This window comes from Panthera pardus, unplaced genomic scaffold, assembly GCF_024362965.1.
Source record: "Panthera pardus isolate Hobbes unplaced genomic scaffold, ASM2436296v1 HiC_scaffold_2, whole genome shotgun sequence".
Classification (NCBI taxonomy): Eukaryota; Metazoa; Chordata; class Mammalia; order Carnivora; family Felidae; genus Panthera; species Panthera pardus.
Window position 1 is genome coordinate 58688620 of NW_026526765.1, and position 19121 is coordinate 58707740.

Here is a 19121-nt window from a genome sequence, read left to right on the forward strand (position 1 = left end):
TAAAATGCTTGTAAAGGTAAAATGTAATGGATTGATGAAAGCTCAATTAGACCCACTGTATTTTTGTGGGGATGTTAGGTAATTTGTAAAAATATGTAGATTGTAGGATTTGTAATATGGACAAGCCAGCTAACCTCTGAATCTCAATTTCCTATTCTGAAAAAAGAGGAATTACTTATGATTTCTAAGATTTCTTCTAGAAAGAAAACCTTTGGAAAAGTAGTTCCTTATTTCTAGACTGAATTGTGTCTCTCCAAAATTCAGATGTTGAAGCTCTCAATGTCTATATTGAGAATAAGGAAGTAAATAAGATTAATTAAGGTCCTAGGGTATGACGCTAATAGGATTAATGTCTTTATAAGAAGAGACACCAGAGAGCTCACTCTCTCTCTTTCTCTCCATCAGGTGAGGACACAGAGAGAAGCCATCTACAGGCCAGAGAGAGCTTTCACCAGAAACCCAACATGCTTGCATTCTGAGCTTGGACTTCCAGTCTCCAGAGCTGTGAAAAAATAAATTTTTGTTTCTTTGGAGAACCCTGACTAATATACCCACCAAAGCTTTCTAAGCATTAACTGAGCCCCAGTCACTAATTTTATAGAGGGAAATAGAGAGTCTGATCCACCCTAGACATAAAGTGCCACAACTAGTGATGGAATGGCCAAATGTTAATGGAATCCCATTTAAGGAACGTGAGCTGTTCTCTAAGGCCCAGAGACTAGGAAAGGAGAGACAGTTCTCTTTTTCTGCTTTAGTTAACAAGCTATATTAGATATGTGCCACAAATTTGATTATGATTCTAGGTTTCAGTCATGTGTTAGTAAGAAGGTAATATATTTTCCCTCAATGAGTAAATTTAAATATATGCACATTGAACAGTAAATTTCATTTGTGATGTTTGTGTTGGATACACTGATCCAGGTGTGCTAGCCTGGCATTATGCAATAGATACTTATGGCAAAAAACATTTACTGTTCACTGATTATCTCACTCCTGTTTCCAGGCTGCCTTCCAATTAGACAAGGCATGTAACTAGTTCCAGTCAATGAGTTGTAAGTAGAAATGACTATATCAAACCCTAGGCCAACACACAGAAAAAGGAATGTGAGCTCTCTATGCACTCTTTTCCCTAGTGGTAATAATGGAAGCCCTCTTGTTTCTCATATTACAGCCACAAGATGTTGATACTTGAGCCCTTCAGTAACTATGTGGAGCATAACTCCAATGGACCTTCAATGGACATGAAAAGTAGGCAAGAAGTATACATAGTTATATTAATCCATTGAGATTTGAAGGTTACATTGCTGCACCATAGCTCACCCCATCTTGATTAGATACAGCTGTGACTCACTGGGGATGGAGATACAAATCCCTGGAGTCACCTTTGGAAGTGAACCAAGGTTTTTAGAAACCAGGTTGGAGAAGCCATTTCATGCAGGACTGTTTAAATACTAATGATACCGGGGATGAGGTTACACAGCTTCCAGCTGGTTTTACCTAAATCACTGCTGGTCATCCTCAAGCAATTTTCTAGAATGGTGTATGAGAGAAATATAGCAAAGTTTCTCATATACCTTTTTAAGTCTGTGAGTAGGACTGGTGTACTCCATGTTAACTATTAAGGCCCAGTCACAGATATAATTATGAACATCACTATAGGCCATATTTTATGGAATAACAAGTCAATTGTAAATAAATTTTAACTGGCTATATTTGTTCTTATTCTCTGTCAGAGAAAATTGTCTGGGTCATAATGCCAAATTAGCACTTGAAGAAATATCTTGAGTAGATAGGACCCACCGTGAATAAACCTTTGGGAATGAGACAGATTTCAATGTTATCAGTGGCCCCAGATGAAAAGTTTAATGGAAGAGCGTTTTGACACCTTAGGATGCCAATACCTGGTATAAATCCTTGCCTTGATAGCATTCTGGAGTCATGCACAGGATAGGTGGAACATGTCCAACTGGACTGAAAGTCTTGCTGGCTGATGGGTGCCCCCAGGCTGTAGCATTTCAACAGACAGGCTGTAAGAAATGGATATGCCAGGTAGGAACCAAAGCCAGGAGACAGAAAAGTTCTCTGGGAGTCAACAAACACTGCTTTGGGTAAGGATGCTTCTGGTTAAAAGCAAGATTTGAAAACTTGGTTTTTATCAGTTCCAAAGCTGCCACCAGCAATGAGGCAGTGGGAAGAGGCCTGAGAAAGCTGCTGAGGTTTGCATACCATAAGGGAGGGTGGTTCTGGAACTCTAAGCCACAATCTTGTTGAAAATGACAGCAGTAATGTGATGAGACTGATGGAGGATGAGGGTGGGGAAAAGATACCTGGAGAAATTGTCACTTGTAGAGTGTGGTAGAGGCTGCTTCAAGCCCTGGCATGAAATCTAGTGAGTAGAGTGGGCCTTACCACCAGTGAGGTAGCCCACTGCTATTGCCAGTTTACAGTAGTTACTCCCAAAACTCTAAATTCATGAAGATGTTGCTCATTAGATTTAGAATTTTAAATCACTAGCCACCCCTCTCAGTGGATTCCATTTAATGGATCACATGGGAATGCATGACATTCTTGAGAATGTCAGTTCTGAAATGAACGGCAAGTACACTAGAAAGTCTACCTCAGTCCATTTAAAACAGAGGCTAGGAATAGAGACCTGGGAGATATTTGTTTGTATTGTGGTAAAGGAGCATTAATAACAGCATAACAGAAAGTGATAAGACAAAGTTCAGATAAGTCAGTTGATATGCCCTCAAAAGCTTATACCTGGAATATTGTACAGAATTTTCTGAACTGTCTTAGGTAAAAGTTGGACAGATTGTTGGTGTTGGATATGGATCCTCTACAGTGGTCTGGAGGTATAATGGAGAGGGTTCATTGTGAAGGATTGTGCTCTAGTACCCTGAATAAAAGCAAAGAAGGAATAAACTTCTCAAATACAATTGCATAGTTGCATGATACTGTGTACTAGAGTAAAAAATATTGATGATAGTTTGGTACTGCTAAGTTGAGTAACTTTATTACAGAGAGTGCTGATGCAATTATAGTAGGACTTTCTTTCCTGATGTAATAAGCTTTATGAGCTCATGCACATTTTCTAAGTTACAAAGTTCTGGTTGTACAGGAGATGTAGTAGCCAAGTGAAGCGGGCACTGTTGGCGCCTTACCCAATATCCCCTAGGCCCAGCTCTGAGTTCATCTGCAGCTGGGGTAAACAGTTTCTACCATGATAGCAGCTCCCCACCCAAGCGCCTGCCTCTCTGTCTGATGGCTCTCTGCAGCATCATAGGAGTTTGCTTAACCACACACAGGAGCAACTCAAAAGGCAGGGGAGTTAATTCCCCAGAAACAACTCCCAACAATAGTGAAAGGGAGAATGGTGAATTAATGCCCTAGCTTCCCAGCCTGAGTAGAACAATTATGAGATGCCCTCCACACAATTTCTCAGAGAGTGCTCAACACAACTGAGCCCTCATCTCCCACTGCAGTAGTCTGCTAATTAATGTGTCCTGTCTTAGCCTTTCTATCTTCCTGTCTCATTTTCCCATCCCCTATATGTGATTCCTGGGATTACCTCTTAAAAAACCACCTGAAAAAAAAAAAAACCTGGATCCATGTTCTTGCCTCAGGGTCTGTCCTCCAGAGAAATAGAACCAACAGTATAGACAGATTGATCTATATCTGTACCTAGATCTATATCCACATCTACATCTATATATAGATATTACAAAGAAGTGGTTCACACAATTAGAGAGACTGACACATTCAAAATCTGCAGAGCTAATGTGGGAGTTCAAATCTGAAGGCAGGCAGGCTGCTATAAAACCAGGAAGAGTCAATATGCCAGTTCAAAGGCTGTCAGGCAAGAGAATTCTCTCTTACTCTGGGATGGGTGAGCCTTTTGTTCTATTTGGGCCTCTAATGGATTGAATGAGTCCCATTCACATTATGAAGGGCACATTGTTCTATGTAGTTAGGCTACTGGTTTAAATGTTAATTTCATCCCCAAACACCCTCACAGAAACACCAGAATAAGTTTGACCAAACATCTGGGCATTCCATGGTCCAGTCAAATTTATTCATAAAATAAACCATTATAAGGTCTGATTTGGGGGAAATCTTACCAAGGCAGCAAGCATAGCTCATCATTTTGGAGAACACTCCTCAATTTATAATGATAACGAAGCCTCTAAGGAGAATGTTTTGTAACAATCATCCACCTCAGGAACTGTACATTGCACTCTTTGACTGCTTGTCCACATTCCAACACATAAACTTATGGCCCCTATTAAGGAGGCACTCTAGTCCTCTGAGAAAACCAGACCTGGTGTTGCTGTCCATGAATTTGAAAGAGAAAGAGTCCAGGATGAAATAAAAGCTTTATTTGGCATGTGCACATTCAGTACACCCTGCCTGACATTTGCCCCGATCTTCAGGTACGTTTTGTCTTTCTCTGGAGCAGGCACTTAATTCCACTAATAGGGAGGTCCACGGGTTGCTTATTTCACTTACCCACACCACCCTTATCCTGCCCTTGGACAAGTCCCAAGTCGGTCCTCGGTTGGCGTCGCTGTCCGTGGTGCTGACTGAAAGTTCAGGCCTCCACGTTACACCTGTTTTCTACTCTTTGTGATGCCCACCGTGTTTTGGTTTTGTTTTTAATGCTCAAAATGATGATGCAGACTGAACGAGTGGATTTTTGAAGAATAAACTATAATTCAGGAATAAACATGAGATTTTTCCTGCTTGAGGTGTGTTACAGGATATAGGGCTTGGGTTTTTGTGTCCCCATTCACACTGAAGAAACAACAATTTCTTGCTGCCCCATAATCCCAGAATGAGTTCTGGGATTTAGTGCAGTTGATGGAAAAGAGCAGAGTTAAAGAGAGAGAAACCAGGGCTGCAGCTTGTAGATTATTAACCATTAAAGAGGAGTCAATCTCTGGCTTGGAATTTTCCCCTTTCTGACCTACATACATTCCATCAGAAAGTCCTATGACTTCTGTCTTCTAAATATTTCTCTTGGATTAGTTTACTTCATCTGACCTCTGCAACTTCTTTGACAACAATGATCATTATCACAACCGCCATTACCACCCTCACTCTAGCAGTTCTAATTAGTATCATTGGTAATTGCTGGGATCACCCCTTTAGGATAAAATTTTTGAAGTAGAATAAGTCAAAGTATAGATATATTGTTTAAGTGTACCAATTTGCATTCTCATAAACGTTGTATAAGTGTGCAAGAGCCATTTTTACAAGGGTGGCAAAAACTCTAAGAGGCATTTACTTAAAAAATTAGTGCATTTATTGTATGTAAACTATATGTCAATAAAAAGACTAAAAGAAATACTAGAAAGAAAGAAAGAAAGAAAGAAAGAAAGAAAGAAAGAAAAAAGAAAAGAAAAGAAAAGAAAAGAAAAGAAAAGAAAAGAAAAGAAAAGAAAAGAAAGGCTAACAGAGTACTTATCATGTGCCATGTCTGGGATAAGTGTATGTAGCACTTTAAAAAAACTTTTGAGGGCGCCTGCGTGGCTCAGTCAGTTAAGCGGCCAACTTTTGATCTCAGCTCAGGTCTTGATCTCAAGTCCCGAACCTGAGATCACGAATTCACCACCCAAGTCGGGGTTTTATTAAGCCCAGCGTTGGGCTCCAAGTTGGGCGAGAAGCCTACTTAAAAATCAATCAATCAAATTTTTGAGATAGGTTCTGTTTTACAGGTGGGATGTTGAGACTCAGTTCCAGAAACTTGTCAAGTTGAAACAAGAATCTCAGAGAGGGTCAGGGAAGCTTCCTGAGACCACACAGCAAGTGGCATAGCAAGAACTAAAGCCGATGCTGTCTTCTTCATCTCTCGCAGCGGAGACGCTTCCTTCCCTGCACCCCAGGAGAAGTGCAAAGGGTGTCTGAAAGAGCAGGAGACGAGCAAGGAGGAAGGGGAAGATTTATAAGGCAGCAGGCTGCAGCTGCAAGGGGGTTAGGAAGGGGGGCTTCCGGGGCTGCAGGGTCGCCAAAGCGGGTGTGATGCAATCACGCCAGCCCCTGCGTCAAAGGGCGGCTCCAAGGATGGGGGGACTGCGGTAGAGCTGTTCCCGACTGCCGCACACCTTGCCCCGGCCTCCCACTGTGGCTAGCCTACATAGCCAGCAACCGCTGCTAGCAATCTTTGTCCCACGCCAGGACCACCATCCAGAACCACCGGTGACCCCTGACAACGGCTCCAAGCCACTGGTAACCCCTAACAACCACCGCCAGTTATCTGCGACACCTTACAATCCCTGCTAGCCACCCGGGGGCCCGGGGCGCACCATGAAGTCTGCCTCAAGTTCCCGCGGCGGTGGGTCCGGTGGGCGTGGTGGTGGCGGCTGGGGTGGTGGCTGGGGCGGGGGTCGAGGCGGAGGAGGCAAAGGAGGAGGAGGGGATGGCGGCCCCGGAGGCAAAGGCGGTTTCGGGGCGCGGTCGCGTGGCTTCGGGGGCGGAGGCCGGGGGCGGGGGCGCGGAGGCGGGGACAGCAGGGACCGTGGTGGCAGCGGGCAGCGGCGTGGCGGCGTGGCCAGGAGCAAAAACCGCCGGCGGAAGGGCGCCAATGCCGTGACGGTGGAGCCACACAGGCATGAGGGTGTCTTCATCTACCGCGGAGCGGAGGACGCGCTGGTAACGCTGAATATGGTGCCGGGCCACTCGGTGTACGGCGAACGGCGCATCACAGTGACTGAGGGCGGCGTGAAGCAGGAATACCGCACATGGAACCCCTTCCGCTCCAAGCTGGCAGCCGCAATCCTGGGCGGGGTCGACCAGATCCACATCAAGCCCAAGTCCAAAGTGCTGTACCTGGGTGCTGCCTCGGGGACCACGGTGTCTCACGTCTCTGACATCATCGGCCCCGATGGCCTTGTGTATGCGGTTGAGTTCTCCCACCGCGCTGGCCGCGATCTGGTTAATGTGGCCAAGCAGCGAACCAACATCATCCCAGTTCTCGAAGATGCCCGGCACCCACTCAAGTACCGCATGCTCATAGGAATGGTGGATGTGATCTTTGCCGATGTGGCCCAGCCTGACCAGTCCCGCATAGTGGCTCTGAATGCCCACACCTTCCTGCGCAACGGGGGCCACTTCCTTATTTCCATTAAGGCCAATTGCATCGACTCCACTGCATCTGCTGAGGCGGTGTTTGCTTCAGAGGTGAGGAAGTTGCAGCAGGAGAACTTAAAGCCTCAAGAGCAACTGACCCTGGAGCCCTATGAGAGGGACCACGCTGTAGTTGTCGGGGTCTACCGGCCCCTTCCCAAGGGCAGCAGCAAGTAGCACTCAGCAAGGGCTGTCCTTGAGATCTCCCCAAGACTGTGCTGTGTTCAGTATATGTGTTTTCTTTGTGTGTTGTTTTTCTTTCTTCTATTAAATGGTCTAAAGAAACAGTACCCAGGTGTATCAGGAGGCCAGACGGTTTTGCTGCAGTAACAATCAATCCCCAAATCCCCAAAAAGCTGAAGTAGCTCTTGATAGGAACCCATCAAGGGACAGCATGGGAGCTGTGCTTACTCTAATCACCTAGGGCCCTGCAGGCCCCTCAGCTTCTCTTCACACATGCTTTCTCATCACAGGGGCAGGGAGTAGAGAGCTGGGGAATTGCTATTAAGCCTGTAAAGTCCTCATTGGAATTGAGGGGGCACTTCGGTTTACATTGGCAAAGTTACACAATCAAGCCTTACTCCAGGGAGTGGCACTGGATATTGATGGAAAATAGTATAGTGTAACACACTTAATCTGTCTGACTCGAAGCCAGAGTTCCAGTACAATATATATTTAGTACTTTACTCCTCAACTAAGACCATTTGCATTCCTTAGTTCATTAACTCATCATACCAGCTCTGAGATGGCTTTGTTAAACATTTTCCTTTTACATGGAAAACAACAGGGCTTCTGAAGGTACATTAGTTGCCCAAGTTTGTATAACTAGTTAGGAGATAGAATCTAAATCCTAATGTTTGGGCTCTAAATTCACTGCTATTTCCTCTATGCCAGTGGGATCTTAACTCTCCTCTGCATGGCCCACACTGGACAGATCGCAAGTCCCAACATGTGGACACACACAGAACGGAGTTCTGTGGTTTCATTGTATTCTTTCTTCCACTTCCCTGTGTTACCTTTAGATTTCAAAAGAGCAAAACAGGGCAGGGAGGTAGGAGATGGATCTACTTCACAGAGTGTTCCTACTGCGAGGCATAATATGCCCAAAGTGGTATTAACAAGTGTCTGAGAAACAACCATATAAAGGACTTCAGAAAGTACCTGTCTCTGAAAGCCATTTCCTACAGATCTTGAGTTGCTGGACTCATTACATTCAATTCTGGCTCTCTAAACTAGCCCAAAGGGAGTGGGAGAATAAGCAATCCCAGGAGAGCTGGGAATGTTCCAAAACCAGTCCTTTAAAAGACATTTTATTTATTCATTTACTCATACATTAAAGAAAATCCCCATTGCCAATTGTCAAGGTCATTGATATTGAGTCTGGGAATTATTACTCAGGAATGCATTATTAGGAGAATGGTTCTGCCTTCCTAAAGATGTGCTGGGGCAGAGACTGAAGTTAGTCTGCATTTTCTGAGAGGATATTTCCTGAACAAAATGAGATAAATTAGATTTTTAAAAAGGCATCCATCCATCCCTCCTCGCCTCCCTTCATTCCCCCACCACATGCACACCAAAGCTATACTGCAAGCCAAGAGCTACAGTTCAGATTTGTTGTCCGGAGTGACACAGGTGAAATAGGGTGAATGGAATAAATGTCTACAAAAACCCAACTAGTCATTTCCAAAAAAGAATGTGAAATCTTCATTACAATCCTGAAAGGCAAGGATTGTTTTTCCCATTTAGTGAGAAAACTACAGTTCAGAGAGATGATATGGCTTGCTTAAGTTCTTCCCATAGGGCTTTCAGCCATAAATCAAATACACAGGAACCTGACTCAGAAATCTGTAGCCCTTCCATGGAAATCTATGCTGGCTCTTTTGCTTTGAAAAGCCCTCTTTTCAGTCCTAGGCTTATCAATTTGATGCTGGGATGAACCCCTGAGGCTGGGGATAGACTTGCAAGAAACTTCCAGAGCATTACAGGATCCAGCCTCTGTCAAAGTGAGCTCAGCCTCAAGAAGATACACTTGGTTCTTCTTTACAGGGTGTCTGTTCCCCAGGGTGGGAGACAGAACAAGGAAAACTCAGCCTCTTTCCTTGGCAGGAGAACCCTCACATGCATACACAGGGAAAATTTATACTTCATGTCTGAACCTGCTTGAGATGAGACTATCAATGGAGAAATGACATGAAAACAGCCTCCTAAAGATTGTCTCTGAGTTGCAGATGCGTTCCTGGGCCAATGGAACAACATGGTAAGTACCAAGAGAAATATGGGAATTAGAACTAAGGGAAAATAGGAAGGAAGCTAGAACCTGATTTGGAGAATAAAGGCAGGGAAAAGTATGGGACTGTAACTCCAGGGGGCAGCGAGGCCCAGGAAATAGGCAGCAGTGAATGCTCAGGGTCACCTGAGATGCTCAGGGCCAAGAATGTTTGAGTTCCCAGAAGGTATTAAACTGTGATTTCTAGGTGTCTTAGACTGCTTGGGCCATCACTGCAAAATACCACAGTCTGGATGCCTAATTTTCTCACGTGTCTGGTGGCTGGAAGTCCAAGGGCAGGGTGCCAGCACAGTTGGTTTCCAGTGACCCTCTCCCCTTCACTTGTTGATGGCTGCCATCTCCCTGTGTCCTTACATGGCCTTTCTCTGTATGCATGGTAGGGGGCAGAAGGGGAGAGGAGAAGGGGATAGGGAAAGCTATCTTTTGTGTCTCTTCCTCTTTTTTTTTTTTTTCAATTTTTAATGTTTTATTTATTTTTGAGAGAGACAGAGACAGAATGCAAGCAGGGGAGGGGCAGAGAGAGAGAGAGAGAGAGAGAGAGAGAGAGAGAGAGACAAAGAATCTGAAGCAGGTTCTGAGCTGTCAGCATACAGCCTGACCCGGGGCTTGAACCCACAAACCATGAGATCATGACCTGAGCCAAAGTCGGACTCTCAACCTACTGAGCCACCCAGGTGCCCCTCTTCCTTTTCTTATAAGGACACCAGTCCTATCAAATTAGGGCCCCACCTTAATGACCTCATTTAACCTTAATTACCTCTTAAAGGCCCCATCTCCAAATACAGTCACATTGAGGGTTAAGGCTTCAACACTTGAATTTAGAGGAACACAGCTCAGCCTATAACACTAGGGAGGGACAGGAATCTTCAGCTAAAATGCCTCTCTTACTGGCTTGTGAAGATTGACTGAGGAAACCCACGTGCAATGCGAAATACCTGCACAGAGCTCTGCATGTTGTTCCTCCCTCCCAGCTTTCCTCTTATTGGCAATATAAGATGACAAGTTAGCTGAGAATTAGGAATTAGCATAAAAGCCAAAGGTTGCATTGGAATAGGGGTTGGCAAACTTAGTAGGGTTTCAGTTGGGCCCGATATTCAAGCTGAAAGCTGGATAGAAGTTGTTGCTGAGTTTCAGAGAATCAACTGCCTAGCAAGAGCCACAGCAGAGCCTGGCCCAAGCATTTAGTGCATGGCCTCCTGCAGTCACCTCTGCAGCAGGTGCATGAAGGTAAAAAGCTGATACTTGAGGATCAGGAGTGATGATCTCTGCGCCAAAGTAAGTCAGCACAAGCTGGTGCGGGGGAGCGGAGAACACACAGATCCAATCTCACCTACCCTCACCATCACCATGATGTCTGTCAGCCTCCCCCTGCCCAGATGCCTTCTGGGATAAAGGGAGGAAGAATAGAGAGGGTGAAGACCTGTGAGAACGGACCTTTATCCAAAAGAGACTGTTTTAAACTGGAAGAGACCAACTTCCTTTAAATTGGCAGTTTCCTCCTGAGCTGCAATCCTACTACAAAGCAAGATGCACATCTGAGCTGCAGTGAGTATGTTTGGATTCTGCTTCACTCGTATTTTTCAAGCACTTATGAGGTCTCAGGCATGGAGCTAAGCATTATTTGATTTTAAAAATATTATTTTACATCTCATTATGAGAAAAAATGTACCAGAAAAATACTGAAATGTAAATGTTCAGCTTAATGAATTGCTATAAAATGAACAGTGCTGTTGGAGCTACTTCTAATATTTGTGTGGTCTGGATAAAGAGAATATATGAAAGCCCCTGCCTGGCCCATGGCCTGCCCTTCCTCTTTCCACCCCTCATCTCCTGCATACCCTGAAAGGCCTCATGCACACGTCTGTAGTATCCCAGCCTTCAAATCCAAGTTCTGTCCCCATGCCCTTTAAATAGCCTTCTTTAAGGCACTCTATGGGACTAGAGTTGCAAACTGGAAGTGTTATCTCCCAGGAGAACTGGCCTGGGGAATACAATAGAAGCAGGTCCAGGCTGCCCAGGCTGGGTTCTGGTGTCTGATCCACGATCTAGAAGATGGGGACATGGGCTCCTGGGGTGCATGGCACTTGTTTCCTATGGCCTCCTTGCCCTGTGGGACAAGGTGCTGACAGAGGAAGGCCAGAGCAAAGTCCTGTAAAGTATGGGGCCCAGAGAAGGTGTTCTCATTGCTTATGTCTTAGAGTGGCCCCTTTGTCTCTCTACCCACACAAATGTCAACATTCCTTCTTAAGGAGGCAAATCTAACTCTTTGAAGTAGTCTTCCAGGCCTTTGGGCCCAGAGGAAATCCCTCTTCTGAAAGCTCTTGATTCATGTTCTGACTGAGACAGTATCTAACTATGCACATACTAGTGTCAGGTGCTTCCAGACAACTTGTTTAACTTAACCACCCCCTTGGAGGCAAGGGTTATTGCCCCCATATGACAGATCAGGAAACTGAGGCTCAGGAAAGTGATATGAATCACCCAATGTGGTTTGGTTAGAAAGTGGGAGATCCGGGATGTTCTAGAACAGGATTATGTTGTTTCTTTAAGTTAGTGAAATTAAAATCAAATACTCTAGGGAAAGACTTGGCTTCGGTGTTTTATTTTTTTAATCAGTCCCCCAGGTGATTCTAATGTGCACCCAGGGTGCACTATTTAAAATCCCATACCATTCTTGTCTTTGGGAAAGGCAAATTTAGGACAGTATTTTGAATAACTGAAAGACAAACTGAACTTTTCTCCAGTACCTGCTGGTACTTGGGGCCTCTATGACAGGCCAGGATATTCCCTAAGATTCCAAAGATGAGGAGGATTAAAGTGTATGCTTGAAAACAAAGTTACCGATGTTGCTGTCCATTTCGCCCCTGAGGGCTGCATGCAGATCATGTTTGTCAAAAGTTCAGCTGAGCTGGGAGAGCACTGAGCTGTCAGGTGTCAGAATTTAGTTTTAATTACTGCCATGGAATGAGCAAGAAGCTAAAACTAGAGAAAGTGCTGACTCCCCTATTCCATCCGCCCTGCTTGAGGGTCAGGGAGATAAGAGCTCCATGATGGGGGTGGGCAGTCATCTCACCCTTTCCAGCATCTGGAACAAAAGGCTTCAGCAATTTTACGGACCCTAAGGTAGGTGGTGGCGGGGATGATGGGAAAGGCTAGGACTGGAGAAGTTCTGAGTACTAAGTCAGAGAGGGGAAAAGTGTCTTCAATTTTTCCTGCTGCCTCCAGAAGGTGGCAGAGGTGCCTGAAGGAGATCTCTAAGGCTTCAGATAGAGACCTATATATGGAGGGGACGGGGTAGAAGTGTAAATTTACCTGCTGGGGGCCCAGAGTCCTTCAGAGACCTCATGTGCAGGCTGTGCACCAAATCTGGCATGGAGAGGCGGCTTCCCCCTGTGCATCCCCCGGCACCCTATCTGCCGAGTAAAGCCTTTGTGATCACCTCTGATCAGACATGAGAGATTACACATCTATATTTAATCAGGGGCCAGATTCTGTGATGTTTATTTCCTTATCCAGACTCTAAGTAGTACTCAATACTTAAGTTGTCTTGTATGGGCTTTTCTGGCTCTTGAGCAAAAACATTTATAGATTTCTTTCCAAAATGTTGCCTTTGCATTTTCCTTCTATTTCTCATGCTTGCCATTCCCACTCCCTGGTGGCCACCAAGTCTCCAATCAGATATGGCTCTATGTCCACTGTCCATTAAACACTTTTCCACCTACTGCCTCCAGCCAAACCTCTGCCTGGAGGACCTGGTTGCCTGAAAACATCACACAAGAATTCTGGGGAGCTTCTGATTTATAGCTGGTCAGTCAGAAGCACAGGTAATAACCAGGGCTTACTGTTGGCATCTGACATTGGGAGTGTGGAATCTTGGGGGACTGAGCCCTCAGCCTGTGGGATCTGAGGCTATCTCCAGGTAGGGAATGTCAGAGTTCAGTTGAATTGTAGGACAGCTAGATGGTGTTGGAGAATTGGTGGTGGTATGGGGGGAAAATTGTCTCCACATTTTGGAATTGGGGCACAGAACCGACTTAGGAGGTGGGGACTTTGAAAAGTGATTAGGTCATGAAGGCAGAGTCCTCTCCAATGGGATCCGTGCCTTACAAAAGAGGCCCCCAGAGGAACCTGGGTGGCTCAGTCGGTTGAGCATCTGACTTCGGCTCAGGTTATGATCTCCCGGTTTGTGAGTTCGAGCCCCGCGTTTGGCTCTATGTTGACATCTCAGAGCCTGGAGCCTGCTTCGGATTCTGTGTCTCCCTCTCTCTCTGCCCCTCCTGCACTCATGCTCTGTCTCTCTCTCTGTCTCTCTCTCTCTCAATAACATAATAAATGTTAAAAAAAAATTAAAAAAATGAGGCCCCAACAGGTCTCTTCCCCTTCTGCCACATGAGGGCACAGCAAGAAGCTGGCGCTCTACAAGCTGGAAGAGCACCTTTACCAGAATCCAACCATGCTGGCTCCCTGACCTCAGACTTCAGACTCCAGCACTGCGAGGAGTAGGTTCCTGTTGTCTATAAACTACCTTGTCTGTGGTGTTTTGTTACAGTAGCCTAAATGACTAAAACGGCATCTGGCATTCAAAGCCCTCCAGGGGCCAACTTCTGACAACTTCAATCTTGTTTCATACTGCTTTGAACTTTGTTTCAGAACCTCTAAATTGCCTGTATGGCCTTGTGTTTCATACTTGTGGGCCTTGCTCATGATCATTTCTTCCTGTAGAGTAGTTTCTTCTCCACATCCCCTATTTGACTTACTCCTTCCTCATGCTTTCAAGACTTGGCTCAGACATGTCCTGTAGGTAGTCTTCCCTGTCCCCTCTTCCCATGTCTCCTGTTTCTTCTATCTGTCCTCTCCTCTGCTTAGGCTAGAATAGGGGCTCCCGGGTGGCTCCATTGGTTAAATGATTGACTCTTGATTTCGTCTCAGGCCATGATCTCATGGGTCTTGAGTTTGAGCCCTTCATCGGGCTCTGTGCTGACAGCGCAGAACCTGCTTGGGATTCTCTCTCTCTCCCTCTCTTTCTGCCCTTCCTGTGTCTTTCTCTCTCTCAAATAAATAACTTAAAAAAAAAATGCTAGAATAACCCTGTTGTTCTGCATTTCTTTTGGTCAGAGAACTTACTACATCTTGTTAAAATTGTTGTTTATGGTAAAAAAAAAAAAATTCTGGCTACATGCAGCAGCCATTGTGTGTGGCAGAGTGCTCTATCTCTGCCAAACAAGAAGGCTTTCAGAAACACTGGACAAAAAAAGCTGAGGGGGAAACCAGAAGTTGTTTTTATGGAAAACAGTATCTTTCTCTTCTCCATGCTGAGCTTGGAGACTGCTTGAGATTCTTTCTTTCTCCGCCTCCCTCTCTTTCTCTCCTCCTCTGCCCCTCCCATACTTGTGCAACCTTTCTTTCTCTCTCTCAAAAAAAAAAAGGTAGATCCAGCCCCCATGAACCCCATGAAGGCCCCCAACACTCTGATCCACCATCTTTTACCACTCCTTCAACTCCCTGCTTCCTTACCTGGCTAAGATCTCATGGTCCACTATAGTTACTTCCTTGCTGAATTCCTTGTCCAATTCTTTCCTGAACCTATCTGTTTCTTGGAGTACATGATCAAATGGAAACAAAGCTGCCAATATATGCTACTAACACTCTTTTTCGACTTCTCTTAAGGCCCCAAGTTCACTGGCACATTTCCTACCTTCCAAGTTATCAGGTGACCAAAGCTTCACTTCTTCATAACATGAATCACCATCCTTTTGTCCCTTCATAGTGGTTTCTTCATCACCTGCCGCTGGCCCCTAAGCCAGTGCCACGTATTTTAGGTTTTTGGTATTCAGTGGCATTCCTATTTGATCCAATTTCTGTATCAGTTGGGATAGATATATCAAATGGATCATGCTATGGTAACCAATCCCCAAGTCTATGCCTAAATGAACAGTTTATTTTCTCCCTTACACCACAGCACCTTCATTATTTGGTGGGTGAATGAGGAGACAGGACCTCTGTTAATTTTCATCACTTAGAGATCAAGCTGTCAGAGCAGCCACTATCTTGAATGCTGCTGGTTGTCAAACTAAAGGGAAAAGATGATTCTGAAAGCTCTCACACAGGTGATTAAGTGATCTAGCTGAGAAGTAGTGCACATCATTTCCAATCACAATTCACTCAACAAGTTGGCCAGGACTAGTCATATGAACGTATCCAATCAAAAAGGAGCTGGGAAGTACAATCCCACTATGTGTCTGAAAGATGGAATAGTAAAAATTTCTGCTGAACAACATTAATGAGAGCCACAAGAAGGTACAATTATTAGCCTCATCTTGCATGTGGTGAAGTACACAGAGTTGAGAAATCTGCCTGACATCATGTGTCTAGTAAGTCAGAGCAGGATTAAACCCATGCTCCAAAATACTAGCTTTTAACCAGTACTCTATACTGCCTCTCAAGTCATCAGCAAATACCTAGCTTTTATCTTCTTGTTATCATCATGTAATAACATCACATAATTTAATTGTGATGCGCTCAGAGAATGTGGTCTTATTTTTTGAAATTTATTGAGACTTACTCTATGGTCTTGTATATGATCAATGTTTACAAATGTTCTATGTATGCTTGAAAAGAATGTGTATTCTTTTACAGCTGGATGCATAATTCAGTGTGTGGCCTTACTGATTTTTTGTTTACCTGAGCTGTCAATGATTGAAAGAGGTGTTGAAATGTCCAACTGTGATGGCGGTTTTATGCCTTAACATTTCATCAATTTTAGCTTTATTTTGTGGATATTTTATTGGTTGCATATATATATTTAATAGTTATGTCTTCTGATTAGTAATGATTATGTAATGGCCCTATTCCTAATGATGGCCTTTGTCTTCACGTTTATTTTCTTGCCTGAATATCACTGCATAAGCTTTTTGTAAATGTTTGCCTGATCTATTAATGATTACCTGATATGTTTTTATTGTATTTATTTCAAAATTGAAGTACAGTTGACATACAATATCATATTAATTTCAGGTATACAGCATAATGACTCTCTTTCTCTCTACATACATAAATACACACACACATTACAAAATGCTCACCATCATAAGTGTAGTTGCTATATGTCACCATACAAATTTGTTAAAATATTGACTATATTCCCTATGCCATGCTTTATATTACTATGACTTATTTTTTTAATTTTTTATTTTTTAAAATTTACATCCAGATTAGTTAGCATATAGTGAAACAATGATTTCGTTGTTCCTTAATGCCCCTTACCCATTTAGCCCATCACCCCTCCCACAACCCCTCCGTAACCCTCAGTTTGTTCTCCATATTTATGAGTGTCTTCTGTTTTGTCCCCCTCCCTGTTTTTATATTCTTTTTGTTTCCCTTCCCCTATGTTCATCTGTTTTGTCTCTTAAAGTCCTCATATGAGTGAAGTCATATGATTTTTGTCTTTCACTGACTAATTTCACTTAGCTTAATACCCTCCAGTTCCATCCACGTAGTTGCAAATAGCAAGATTTCATTCTTTTTGATTGCCAAGTAATACTCCATTGTGTGTACATATACACCACATCTTCTTTATCCATTCATCCATCGAGGGACATTTGGGTTCTTTCCATACTTTGGCTATTGTTGATAGTGCTGCTATAAACATTGGGGTGCATATGTCTCTTCAAAACAGCACACCTGTATCCCATGGATAAATGCCTAGCAGTGCAATTGCTGGGTCATAGGGTAGTTCTATTTTTAGTTTTTGTGGAACCTCCATACTGTTTTCCAGAGTGGCTGCACCAGCTTGCATTCCCACCAACAATGCAAAAGCGATCCTCTTTCTCCGCATCCTCGCCAGCATCTGTTGTTGCCTGAGTGGTTAATGTTAGCCATTCTGACAGGTGTGAGGTGGTATCTCATTGTGGTTTTGATTCGTATGTACCTGATGATGAGTGATGTTGAGCATTTTTTCATGTATCAGTTGACCATCTGGATGTCTTCCTTGGAGAAGTGTCTATTCATGTCTTTTGCCGATTTCTTCACTGGATTATTTGTTTTTTGGGTGTTGAGTTTGAGAAGTTCTTTATAGATTTTGGATACTAACCCTTTATCTGATATGTCATTTGCAAATATCTTCTCCCATTACGCTGCTTGCCTTTTAGTTTTGCTGATTGTTTCCTTTGCTGTGCAGAAGCTTTTTATTTTGATGAGGTCCCAGTAGTTCATTTTTTGCTTTTGTTTCCCTTGCCTCTGGAGACGTGTTGAGTAAGAAGTTGCTGCAGGCAAGAGCAAAGAGGTTTTTGCCTGCTTTCTCCTTGAGGATTTTGATGGATTCCTGTCTTACATTGAGGTCTTTCATCCATTTTGAGTTTATTTTTGTGTATGGTGTAAGAAAGTGGTCCAGGTTCATTCTTCTGCATGTCGCTGTCCAGTTTTCCCAGCACCACTTGCTGAAGAGACTGTCTTTATTCCATTGGATATTCTTTCCTGCTTTGTCAAAGATTAGTTGGCCATACGTTTGTGGGTCCATTTTTGGGTTCTCTATTCTGTTCCATTGATCTGAGTGTCTGTTCTTGTGCCATATGACTTATTTTATAACAGGAATTTTGTACTTCTAATTTCCCTTCACTTATTTTGCCTATTTCCCCATTCACCTCCCCCTAACAACTACAGTTTCTTCTTTAAATTTATGAGTCTGTTTCTGTTTTGTCCATTCATTTGTTTTGCTTTTTATATTCCACATATAAGTGAAATCATACAGTATTTGTCTTTCTTTGTATGAGTTTTCTCACTTAACATGATGCCCTCTGGGTCCATCCATATCATTGCAAATGGCAAGATTTCATTCTTTTTTGTGGCTGAATATTCAGTTGTATGTATATGCATATACATATATATACATATCACATATGTGTGATATATATATCACATGTGTGTGATATATATATCTTAATCTGTTTATCAATTGATGGACACTTGGGCTGCTTTCATATCTTTGGTATTGTAAATAATGCTGCTATAAACAGGGGTTCATGTATCCCTTTGAATTAGTGTTCTTGTATTCCTTGAATAAATACCCAGTAGTCTGATTTCTGGATCATAAGGTAGTTATATTTTTAACTTTTAAAGAACCTCCATACTGTTTACTACAGTGGCCGTACCAGTTTGCATTCCCACCAACTGTGCAAGAGGGTTCCTTTTTCTCCACATCCTTGCCAACACCTGTTGTTTCTTTTTTTTTTTTTTTAAGTTTATTTATTTAAAAAGAGAGAGTGAGTAGGGGAGAGGCATAGAGAGAGGAAGAATCCCAAGCAAACTCTGTCCTGTCAGTGCAGAACCCAACACCAGACTCAATCCCACAAACTGTGCGATCATGACCTCAACTGAAATCAACAGTTGGATGCTTAACTGACTGAGCCACGTTGGTGCCCCAACACCTGTTGTTTCTTGTGTTGTTCATTTTAGCCATTCTGACAGGTGTGAGGTAGTATCTCATTGTAATTTTTGATTTGCATTTCCCTTCTGATAAGTGATGATGAGCATCTTTTCATGTTGCCATCTGGTATCTGTTGACCATCTGTTTCTTCGGAGAAATGTCTGTTTATGTCTTCTGCCCATTTTTAAACTGGATTATTTGGTTTTTTTGGTGTGAGTTGTATAAGCTCTTTATGTATGTTGGATATTAACCCCTTTTCAGATAGAGCATTTTCAAATATCTTCTCCC

At 43.4% G+C, this 19121-nt stretch overlaps 1 protein-coding gene across 1 annotated transcript; it reads left to right on the forward strand.

Moving 5' to 3' along the window:
* Nucleotides 1-6027: 6027 nt before the first annotated feature.
* On the forward strand, nucleotides 6028-7415 carry FBLL1 (fibrillarin like 1). Its single transcript, XM_019450247.2, has one exon. It carries the CDS (start codon nucleotides 6307-6309, stop codon nucleotides 7300-7302), a length of 996 nt encoding a protein of 331 aa, XP_019305792.1. The 5' UTR covers nucleotides 6028-6306; the 3' UTR covers nucleotides 7303-7415.
* Nucleotides 7416-19121: the final 11706 nt, after the last annotated feature.